This window comes from Malaclemys terrapin, chromosome 3 (assembly GCF_027887155.1).
Source record: "Malaclemys terrapin pileata isolate rMalTer1 chromosome 3, rMalTer1.hap1, whole genome shotgun sequence".
Taxonomy (NCBI): domain Eukaryota; kingdom Metazoa; phylum Chordata; order Testudines; family Emydidae; genus Malaclemys; species Malaclemys terrapin.
The window spans coordinates 118,623,180-118,635,422 of NC_071507.1; the positions used below are offsets into that span (position 1 = coordinate 118,623,180).

General features: G+C 44.7%; 1 protein-coding gene across 1 annotated transcript in view; it reads left to right on the forward strand.

Moving 5' to 3' along the window:
* MCM9 (minichromosome maintenance 9 homologous recombination repair factor) overlaps nt 1-12,243 on the forward strand; it is a 78,644-nt gene that overhangs the window by 24,340 nt on the left and 42,061 nt on the right. Inside the window, exons 6-7 of the mRNA XM_054022646.1 lie at nt 3,124-3,249; nt 4,714-4,833. Of these exons, the coding sequence (XP_053878621.1) occupies nt 3,124-3,249; nt 4,714-4,833 (246 nt within the window). The remainder of the gene's footprint in view (nt 1-3,123; nt 3,250-4,713; nt 4,834-12,243) is intronic.

Here is a 12,243-nt window from a genome sequence, read left to right on the forward strand (position 1 = left end):
AGCTTTAATACTTAAACTACAGTTCTTTATACAAGGTCTGTCCTGCTGGCATCTTCATAAGAGAAGCAAGATATAACTAGTCTTTGAGGGAAAATTTCATAGTCAAATAAATAAGCACACCAGGTGGCAAACACATTAGGCAATCGTGTGCTGTCTTCTTCATGGCCACACACACATTACCTCACAGGAATGCAAACTCTTTCATAAAATGTTATTTTTTTCTCCCTAGTATTGTGGAGTGGTTTTTGGTTGTTCATTTTTGTTTTAAATTTGAGCAGCTATGGTTAACTGATGTAGGGTTACCATACATCCGTTTTTTCCCGGACATGTCCGGCTTTTTGGCAATCAAACCCCCGTCCGGGGGGAATTGCCAAAAAGCCGAACATGTCCGGGAAAATGCCGGCCGGGCACTTCCCCTCCCGCAGCTGCTCTGCTCCTCCCCAACTCTTCGGCTCTGTTTAAGAGCCGAGGTGCCCGAGCGCTATGGGCTTCAGGCAGCCCCCATGCCTCTGGACCCCAGCCGCCGGCCGGGCACTTCCCCTCCCGGGCTCCGGCGGCGCAGGGTCCGGAGGCACAGGGGCTGCCCGAAGCCGGTAGCACTCGGGCATCTCAGCTATTAAACAGAGCCGAAGAGTGAGGGGAGGAGCAGAGCCTCTGGCCGCGGCGGCTCTGCTCCTCCCTTGATTCTTCGGCTCTGTTTAAGAGCCGAGCGCTACGGGCTTTGGGCAGCCCCCATACCTCCGGACCCTGCGCCGCCGGAGCCCGGGAGGGGAAGTGCCCGGCCGGGGGCGCAGGGTCCGGAGGCAAGGGGGCTGCCCGAAGCCCAAGCGCTACCGGCTTCACGGTTTGCCGGGCAGCCTCCAGACCCTGCGCCCCCGGCTGGGCGCTTCCCCTCCCGGGCTCCAGCTCCACTGGGGAAGCGCTGGCCGGGGGCGCAGGGTCTGGGGGCTGCCCGGCAAACCATGAAGCCGGTAGCACTCGGGCAGCCCTTTTTGCGTGGCTGGGAGTGGGAGGGAGGAGGGGGCGGAGTTGGGGTGGGGAAGGGGCGGAGTTGGGGCGGGGCTGGGGCTGGGAAATGGGCGGGGCCAGAGCCCCGTGGAGGGTCCTCTTTTTTTATTTGTTCAATATGGTAACCCTAACTGATGATCTGTATTGTATAAACTCTAACCAGCTACCAGATGTTTTATATATTCTTTGTTTACACAGAGAGCCTGGTTTGCCATTGTGTTACAGTAACTCCTCACTTAAAGTCATCCCGGTTAATATTGTTTCATTGTTATGTTGCTGATCAGTTAGGGAACATGCTTGTTTAAAGTTGTGTAATGCTCCCTTCTAACATTGTTTGGCAGCTGCCTGCTTTGTCTATTGCTTGCAGGAAGAGCAGCCCATTGCAGCTAGCTGGTGGGGGCTTGGAACCAGGGTGGATTGGCAGCCCCCTATCAGCTCCTCGCTCCCCTAAGTACCCTGTGCAGCAGCTGCCTGCAGTTCAGCTGTGTCCCTCCCCCCACTGCCATGTGCTGCTCCTGCCCTCTGCCTTGGAGCTGCTCCCCGAGACTCCTGCTTGCTGTGCGGGGGGAGGGAAGGAAGAGGGGGGATAATGTCAGGGTGCCCCCCTGCTCCTGCACCCCGCTTACCCCGTCTTCCATAGAGCAGTGGTGACGGACCAGGACTCAGGATGGAGGGAGCTTGCAGCAGCTGCCTATCAGCAAGCTGATCTAATTAACAAGGCAGTGTATTTAAGGGAAATGCACATATCTCCCTCCATTCCTGCTGCCTTGTGTAGAGAGAGAGTTAACCCTTGAGGGCTCAGCCAATTGCTAGTTCATCATTTAGCAGTAAGGGAAATATCCCACCCTCTGACTCCTCCACCTCAACCAAGCTTCACAATCATCATCGCTGTGTACCAGTATTAAATATTAAATTGTTTGTTTAAAACTTTGTGTGTGTGTATGTGTGTGTATATATATGTGTGTGTATATATATATATATATATAGTCTTTTGTCTGGTGAAAAAAAAATTCCCTGGAACCTAACCCCCTCATTTACATTAATTCTTATGGGGAAATTGGATTCGCTTAACATCGTTTCGCTTAAAGTAGCATTTTTCAGGAACGTAACTACAACGTTAAGTGAGGAGTTACTGTACTTTGGATTTACATTGGGGTAATGCTGGCATAAAATTGGAGTAATGCAGTGGTGAATCATGCCCTGCATCTTAACCATGCTGCACAACCCATAGGTATAGCACATCACATCTTACCCAAAGAAGGCCCCACCCCTAGCCTTAATATGCTTACCTTCTACCTTTGTAATGGTAAATCCATTAATCTAACGCACCATGTCTTCACACACTTACTTCCAAGTATAAAACATCCATTTTAGGGATTCACAGCACTTCCTTTTTTTTAAGGTTGGTTGCTCAGCTCTGTGTGCTAACAGTGAAGGGTAATATATAGTCCCAGAATCCTGATCTCTGATGTGCTGCTAGTGTCAGTGCTTCAGAGGGCAGAATTAATTATATTACATCTCTCTTCACTGCCAGCAAAATCAGCTGAACAGATTGGAACATTTCAGTTCTTGAGACATTATATGGATGGTGAGGGAGAGACTGCATAGAAAAGGGTGAGGAGATAGGGAGATTCAGTAAAATAAAAATAGAGGAGAGAGATGAGCCAATTTTCTGCATCATGTACAGTACAGTATATCTTGGCATTAAACACTGGGGTTTTTTTAAGTCAGTGGAGCTATGCCAAATTACACCAGCTGTGTATCTAGCTCTCTGGTTCCTATCTGCACACAATGTACTAGCATTCAAGAGGATAAAATGAGGGGCTATAAGAACTTGGCCTCTGTGGTTTCATCTGTGAACTAAAGTATTCAGTATCAGGGCTTCGTACTGGTGCCCAGCACCCAAGTATCCGAGTGCCTTCCACCTTAAACTGGCATAGCAAGGTCCTTATATTGATTTACATCAACTGAAGATCTGTTCTGATGGCGTTTAGTCTTTCAAGTGAAGGATGGGTCTAACAGCTGCTTTGGGGGTTTGCCTGAGGAGAGTGTGTTAACTTACATCAGATTTGACTTTAAAACAGTACTTAATGCTGCTTTTCACTTCTTTTCTAGGGAGGAATGAAATTTTGGCTAGCTTGTGTCCCCAGGTTTTTGGATTGTATCTGGTGAAGTTGGCTGTAGCCATGGTGCTTGCTGGGGGTGTGCAAAGGGCTGATGCTGCAGGAACTCGAGTGAGAGGTTAGTATTCTTGTTTCTAATAGTACATTTCTTCCCTCCATACATACAAACATTCAAAATGAATATTAGAGCAAATAAAGCTGCAGAAACATCATCGTTCTGAGTGAGAATGTTGTTTAATCAGCATTTGGATTTCCTATTTTTAGTTTTCCTTTTTATTTCATTTTTCCAAAATAACTTGAGTGATAGAAACCAGTTTTCAATGCCCCATTGAATAAAGTATTAAAAGCAATTGTTTTAGGTAAAACAGAGGCTCAGATAAAAAGTAGTTTTATAAATGACATTTTAAAATGATTTTGTAGTAGCACATCCCTAATGGTATTTGGCGTCAGAGTGGAATATTAATATTTCCATAGTGTGAATCTCTATCCTGCATTGAAGGGAAAAAAATAAGATTCACTCCACTTCCTAATGCCAGATTTTTCCATCTGTGATTGTCAGCATGTTTCTCTTAAAACTGTTACTGTAAGCTATTTGCCTGCTGAGTCTCCTTCTGTTGTTATTAGATGGCAAATGTGCCAGGTGGTATGTAGGTCATAGACTATGTAGTCTAAAATAATGTGTGTATATACAAGTATGGAATATATGTTTTTAAAAAATGCTATAGCAGCCAAATCAAGTCATATAGATCCTTAAAGTGAAGTCATTTTGTTTATATAAGATATTTAAATCATTTTAGAACTCTTTGATGAGGTACTTAATAACCAAAATATTTACTTTTGTAATTGCTTTGTATTTGGAAATTACTAAACTTCATGATTATTCGACTTATAACAAAATATTTTCAATTATTATCTAATAAGAAAAAAGGCTGACTTTATTTGTACAATAATTAAAGTACACTTCTACCCCGATATAACACAACCCGATATAACACGAATTTGGATATAACGCGGTAAAGCAGTGCTCCGGGGGCGGCGGGGCTGCGCACTCCGGCGGATCAAAGCAAATTCGATATAACACGGTTTCACCTATAATGCGGTAAGATTTTTTGGCTCCAGAGGACAGCGTTATATCGAGGTAGAGGTGTAGTTAAATATTGGGATCATAACTAAGCAGTGGTTCCGATTCCCTTCATTACTCAAGGTAGGAGTGAAAAATTTACCATAGCTGGCATCTGCAAAACAAATCTATTAAAATATGAAAATTAGTAACTGGATGACCCTATAAGGCTGGCTATGTGATTATTTTAAAGAATCTTTTATGATGGGAATTGAGTTTGAACGCTGCAATATGATTAGGTACTACTTTTGAATTATACAATTTTATCACGTCTGAGTGATGTTAGATATGACATTACACCTGAATTATTTATTGTATCATATGTTAAGAGGTAAATTTTATATGAAGAATTACATTTATTATTTTAGTTAAAAACTTCTCTGTCTTGTCTGTCTTTATAAATGTAGTAGTCAGTATGCCACTCAGGTAATCTCAAGCTCTGGGTATTTATTTTTTCCAAAGGTGAATCACATCTTCTGTTGGTTGGAGATCCTGGCACAGGGAAATCTCAGTTTCTCAAATATGCGGTAAAGATTACACCACGATCTGTGCTTACTGCAGGAATTGGATCTACAAGTGCAGGTATCTGATGTTCCAGGCTGGCCAAGTAGGGTGTGCTCTTAATTTTTATTACACTTTATCTGGGATTCTGCATCTAAGCAGAGAGGGGTTTTATGTGTGAGCAGTGATATAAGCTACTCTTGATTGTATTAATATAGTCCCTAGACTGGGAATACATCAGCCCTGTAGCCATTTCTCCTGTGGTGGGGACAAACTTGCTTTACCCCGGCCCCTCTAGTGGGATGGTGTGGTAGGATCTCTGTCGGGATCCTCATGGAGCCTCCCCCAAAGGATCCTACTGTTGTTGGTTTTTGGTTGTTGTTGTTTTTTCCCCTGCAGAAAATTGTTTGGGCCTATATTTTTTCTTTTTCTGGCTTTTTCGATTCTTCCAGAAGGAGTACACACTGTGTGGCTGTTACATGCAGAAGGATCATTCTCTTTCTGCTTAACAGAGACTCCTTTTTCTCTTCCTCTCCATGTTTTGGGTGGATGGCAGGTTGAGAGTCAGTTCCCTGCTGTAAGGCACTGCCTTGTGCTGCTGAAGCCTTATCTCGACTCTGGCCCATAAAGAAACATCTGAAGACCAAGTTTTTTTCACCTTAGTATGCCAGAGATGTACCAAATGCCAGGGGTTGTTAAGAACTCTTCCTGAGGGACAGTACAAAGCCTCAGGTCCTTCTCCCACCCTTGCAAATTACTCAGTTTGAACAAAGTGCTGTACAATCAATATATGCAGGAATCTGTATATACCTCAGGAGTAAATAGGGTTACCATAAGTCTGGATTTTCCCGGACATGTCCGACTTTTTGGGCCTCTAATCCTCGTCCGGGGGGAAATCCCAAAAAGCCGGACACGTCCGGGAAAATAGGGAGGGAGGGACCGGCGGTGCTTGGCTGGGGGCTGGAGCTGCTGGGGCCGGCGGTGCTCGGCCGGCGGTGCGGAGCCGGGGGCCGGGGCCGGCAGTGCTCGGCCCAGGGGCCGGGGCCGGCAGTGCTCGGCCGGGGGCCGGTGGTGCTGGGCCGGGCGGTTCTCGGCCCGGGGCTATGTGCTGGAGCCGGCGGTGCAGGGCTGGGGTTGGGGGCCGGCGGTGCTCGGCTGGGGGTTGGGGCGGGGGCCGGCGGTGCAGGGCTGGGGGCTGGAGCCAGCGGTGCGGGTCCGGCAGTGCAGGGCCGGGGTCGGGGGCCGGCAGTGCTCGGCCGGGGGGTGGCGGTGCTCGGCCCGGGGCTGCGGGCTGGAGCCAGCGGTGCGGGGCCGGCGGTGCAGGGCTGGGGTCAGGGGCTGGCGGTGCTCAGCTGGGGGGTGGCGGTGCTCGGCCCGGGGCCAGGGCCTGGAGGTGGCGGTGCGGGGCCAGCGGTGCAGGGCTGGGGTCGGGGGCCAGCGGTGCTCGGCCGGGGGTTGGGGCGGGGGCTGGCAGGGCGGGGCTGGTGCCCCATGGCCCGAGCCAAGCTGGGCGGGAGACGCTGGGGCCAGAGCCTCTTGGCCTGGGCCGGCTGGCCGCCGAAGGGAGCCGCTCGGCCGTGGGGGCCAGACTGGGCTGCGCCCCCCCGCCCCAGCTTGCCTGCTGCTTCAGGCTTCCCGCGTATCAAATGTTCGCGGGAAGCAGGGGCGGGGCCGGAGTTGGGGCGGGGCCGGGAAGGGGCGGGGCTGGTGCAGAGGGCAGGGGAGGAGTTGGGGCAGGGCCGGGGCCCGTGGAGTGTCCTCTTTTTGGACACTTAAAATATGGTAACCCTAGGAGTAAAGGACAAAGGATTTCAACTAGTGCATTTAATAGAAATGTGTTTCTCGGATAGTGTTGCTCTTCTTCCGTTTCTATGACTGGGAAACAGCACTGTGTTTAAATGGGAAGAACAAAAGAATATCTTTTCCTAGTCCCTTAGCCCTGTCCATCATGTGTATACAACCTATATACAGAGGATTTGTCATTAAATACTATTACTTCTGACTTTAAAATCAAAATGTTTGCAAGCCTGTCTGCAGAGGAGCCACAAGCATGTTCATGCTCAGGATAACCTTGAATACATCCATCAATATTAAGAACAGAACAAGCTGTACTTTGGGCTCATTCATGTTTCCTCAGGGGATTGGTGTCTCACGGATAGTGACCTGGACTAAAAACCTTGCAATAATTCTTACATTATTGCACCCACCTTCGGCAGTAATGATTAAGGCTGCAATTTAGTCACGGAGGTGACAGAATCCATGACTTCCAAAGACCTCTGTGACTTCAGCCAGCACCAGCTGGGAGCTGCAGGGTCCCTGCCAGGCAGACCCCCCACAGCTCCCGGCCTCCGCGGGTGGCAGGGGGAACCCCTGAAGCTCAGAGCTGCCAGTGGAGGGGGCCCCTGGAGCTCCCAGCCCGCCTGCAGCTGCCCAGGCTCCCCATTTTGCAATGGATGTTTTTAGTAAAAGTCAGGGACAGGTCCCGGGCTTCTGTGAATTTTTTTCTGTGACTTTTACTAAAAATATCTGTGACAAAATCTTAGCCTTAGTAATGATCTCCCTAAGCCAGCCAAGTTCTTGTACCTCTGCTTTGCCTTGATCTTCCAGAGCTCTCACTTTCATTTCCTGCTCCACGAGATGGCTTCCCAAAGGGTACTGAACACATGATCACCAAGGATGGCTGGAGCCGGGAGTCACTTTAGCATAAATGGGGAAACCACACTTGTGATGCAACACAACAAGCTGTCCTAGTGTGTAGCGATGGAGCTCTCTGTGGGTTTCCAGCTCATTCCTTGCAGGGGGGGTCTCCAAAATCCTAAAATTGCCTTTGGCTCTACATCAGTGGGGCTTTTAAAAAGAAAGGAAACCCCATGCCCCCCAAATTCCACTGCAGTTACATCACTTTTCCAACTTTAAACTCTTATGATAAGCCCCATTACCATAAGAGATAATCAGGCTCACATCTGGCTGGCTGTGCAAATTACATCTACATTCACTTCAAAATCCCTTTACACTGCCAGTGTGGTGTAAAGGCTCCTTAGTGTAATTGAGAATAAGACTCTTGTAACACTGCTAAATAATAGAATTACTGAATGAAGTTCCTTCAAACTTTCTTTGGATCTTAGAAGCAATTTACTTAGAAAAATATTATCCTAAAAGCAATTTAATTAAAAAAACCCCACACATTTATTGAGCTGTCCAAGTGTAACTTCCAAATGGAATGTATGAGGTAAAACTTCATTTTACTTTTGGAATTTTTTGTTCAAATAGCTCAACTGATTTTGCTGGAACTTGTCAGGAAAAAAATCACCTTTGTAATAAAATCAAGCATTAAAAATGCTGTTCCTAAAGGACATGTCTGAGAGATGTGTACGGTTAAACTGAGGGAGTATAAAATTGAAATTGGTACTTTCCTTAACCATAATATATGATATGATAATTAAGCAATGTGCAGCCAGTATTTTAAAAATGGATCTCCTCAAAAAAACTTGCCCTCTTTGCCTTGGGTAAACCCTGGGTATTAGAGAGAAAGGGGGGTAAAATGGGGATTCTATTAATTTAAATACAATGCAGATGCTTTCCAGAAGGCAAAGAGAAAGTATTGGAAGAGTGCTTCCTGAATCAGAAAGAGGGGCATGCACCTTTTGCTTTCTCTTGATTAATGGTGAATTCTACAGCGGGCTAAGCAAAATAAGGAAAGATGTTTGCTAAGTGGCTCCTTGGAGAAGGGGCCTCATCTGTGTTTTTCTGGCAGCATATCTATTAAGATATTTAGTGGGCTAACAATGATGTGAAGTCAAGCATGTCATTGAGACCTTCAGTTTGACTGGCTGAGGGCTTGGAATGGGTACTTCTTTTGGCCACAGTGTTTTCTTTTTTTAAGTTCATTGTTTTTAGACTATTTATACTTTTCTCCCTAAAACATTGACTTTATGAACTATTTTTTTATGCAGCCACTCAAACAGATGCTCAGAATGGTAACGTTTTGAGAGTTGTTAAATCATGTTGCTTTCCTTGTTAATTATTTTACATGTTTTAGATTATCCAGTTCCTGTTTTGTATGAAAAAATAATTTCTAATTTGCAGTTTTTTTCCCAAGGTAGAAAGACCTAATCTGTGAATCCTGTATTAAAAAGTAGTTGGTCACAATATCAAAAATGTGAGTCTCAATAAAAATGTATCAATTGCTGACTGTTCATTGTAGGATTGAGAAATACTGCAGGGCAGTTACATAGGTAGCTAAAGGGTTTTCTATATGGTTACCACCTATTGTTGTAGTATTCAAGAGCTGCCCGAGAAAATGGTGAGCTTGCTACTGGAGCAGTCAGTCTTCAGCTCTTTTCCACTCTCTGGGAGAGGATGCTTTGTTTTGGATATCCATGCATTTTGTTTGTTTGTGGTCTCTTCTTCCACCTTTAATCTGGTGGTTGTAGGAAAGCATTGTCATAGAATTGGTCTGACTTCTTCTGGAAACTCGTTCAACAGCTGTTGCCCCATGTGTCAGAATGATAGGTCCCCAGACTCTCTCAGGCTTTATGCAAAAAGAACAGGAGTACTTGTGGCACCTTAGAGACTAACAAATTTATTTGCTACTCTGAAACCTGTCGTCATGCTTTATGGGATTTTGAGGTGTGTTGTTCTAGAGAAGAGTGTTGTCTGAGTGGGTCATGAATGCAGATGTGGTAGCTAATGTAGCTGGTCTTGATCTATTGATGACCTTGAAGATCAGGATTAAGGTCTTGAATTATCAATGGGAAGTGGACTAGGTTGGATCACAACAGCCTGTCACAATGGGGGTGTGAGTAACCATATTACATATGATTTGGGGCCTCTACCTTCCTGCCACCTTCAGACCCAGATACAATGAGTTGCAGAAATTCAGTTCGGAGATGACAAATGTATGGCTCACTGTGACTATATCCTTACTTAGGAGAGAGGGACAAAGCTTCCTAGCAAACAGGAAGGTGAAAGAAGGCATTTTACATCAGTGATGCTACCTTGTCTTCTAAGACAACTCCTCTTAATACAATAATCTCTATCCGGGATATGACATCCTTGTAATGGAGATTTGCTTCATCTGGGAAAGGAAATGCACAGCAAGGTGTCATCAGTTTATTTTTGACAAAGGTCCCATGTGGATATTGAGAAGGGAGGGGATGTAGAATAAATCCCTCTGGGACTCCACAGATGAGCGGTAGTGGTGGGAAGAGTAGCTCATTCCCTTATCACTCTTTTGGTCCTGACATTGTAGTGCTGCATTGTCTACTCAAACTATGTCATGTACAGGCAGTCCTCAGACTTACGACACAACTGGTTCCTGAAAATTGCGTCGTAAGTCGAAATGTTGTAACTCGGAACCGCAATCCACTCCATTGCGCGACCAAGTGTCGTAAGTCGAATCAGGGTGTCAATTCAGAAACGTCGTAAGTCGAACATCATGAAGTCGAGGACTGCCTGTATCAGGTTAGCTGTAATGAAAGTTTCAGAGAGGTCAGGTAGTATGAGCACAGAGAGAGCCTCTATCCATTGCCATATTGTTTAGTGCCACTAGGGATGTCTCTGCACTGTGCCTTGGTCTTGAAAATCAGTTGTGAAGAATCCACGATGTTGGCAAGTGCTATGTGATGTTGGAGTTTGGGTTCTGAATGATTTTGCCTAAGAGTGTGAGGTTGGAGGGGTGACCTGTGTCACATGTTTGTGTCTGGATGATCAGGCAGTCTATTGTATTGTTCAGGAAGAAAGGAAAAGTTACTTCTCTGAAGGAGATTTTGAGAAGCTGTTAGTAGTGGACATAATTTCTCTTCTCTGACTTTCACCGTACATGAATTTGTTTTGCATATGGTGTTCCACTATTCGTAATGGATAGTAGTATGTGATGGGGCCAAATTCTGTCAGGGCAGCGGGGTGATTAGTGCCATCCAGTCCGTCTTCAAGTGTAAGGCCTCAGTGAGTTTCTCCTAAATACAGTTGATCTTTTCTGCAAGTTAGGATAGGAGCCTTTCAGAGCACTCAGTGCTTGGGTCCAGTCTCTGGATGATGCAATCTGGGATGATTAGCTAGGCGGAATAGTTCTGCTGTCACTATATTGTAGCTATGATGGTGGTAGATCCAATTATTTAGTTTGTTTAAAGGCACAAAATGCAGTTAGGCATTGAACTCTGACAGTCTTTCAGTTCAAATGGGGCACCTAATTGTCTGTTGTGCATTTGAAAACCTGAAGGGTTTTTGTTGTTGTTGTGTGTACACTGAGGAAATATTCACAAATTTGGATCAGTTTATTCATTCGATGCACTTTCTGCCCTAGGTGGAAATTTGATCAAAAGTGTTTGTGTTTAAAAATGAAGACAATCTCACAAATGCCCTGAAACAATAGAAATTCTTACTAGTTAGGGCACCTGCATCCTTACTAAACAATGTCAGAAGATAAGAGAAAATGCTCCCTATTTTCTTTTAATGATCAATCATCATGGGTTTTACCTTCCTTTAAGAGAAATAAGTTTTGGAACCTAATAGGTTCACAATGTCAATGGTTATTGCTAAATACTGAACTATGTTCTTACCAGACTGATGGCAAATGTTATATCAGCTATAGGTGTGCATAATCTATCTACCCCTTTGCCTTGACTCACATAAGATTAATGAGCAGATTTGGAAGAACAGCTAAATTGTTAGTCTTATCATTATTAACTGTCTCAAATCTGTGCAATTGCTGCTTGGTCATTATCTTCAAGGATGGTAACAGAATACTTTATGGTAAGATCTTCAGGTCAGGTATTGTGTGTGCGCGTGTGTACAGTGGTATCACAGTGGAGCCTCAATCTTAATTTGTGCTTGTGGGTACTACTACAATACAGAAATAATAAAATTATGTATTGAAATGTCTTAAACCCAAGGTATTTTATGAAGCTAAGGTAGGATGAAGCACTTCAACCTCTTATTAACTATCTAAACAGACTACATGAATAAAGAGGCTTTTTAAAAAGTAAGTGTACCAGGCCATGATACATCATAATCCTATAGGGAGCAATTTTTTTTCTTACTAAGTATTCATGCTATTCCTTTTGAAGTTTAAATTTTGTAACTGCTTGAAACCTTTCAACCAATTGTGCAAGCTATTAGCATGGTTGAAAGAGAGTTCTTTGCTGCGCCCACCTACTACAAATGAAACATTGTTCTTAACAGACTATATAACGTGACTTAATAGCAGCAGGAGATAAAAAAAAATCGAATCCTAAAATCCCAGATAGCAGATGGTAGATCTCAAATTGCATGCTTTAAGTAACAAGTATGTGCCTTGAAATGCATAGACGTTTGAACCTAAAATTATACTGTGCTGTCTGTTTTCACAGTAGAGGACATTTTAGGATTATTTTGTAGAGATCACTTTTTTTCCCCCTTTCTTTGCATTTTATCAAAAGACAGCTTTGTTCCTAAACTATTATTAAAGGGCAATGAAATTATATTCAGCATTATTAATATTAGAGATGAGCC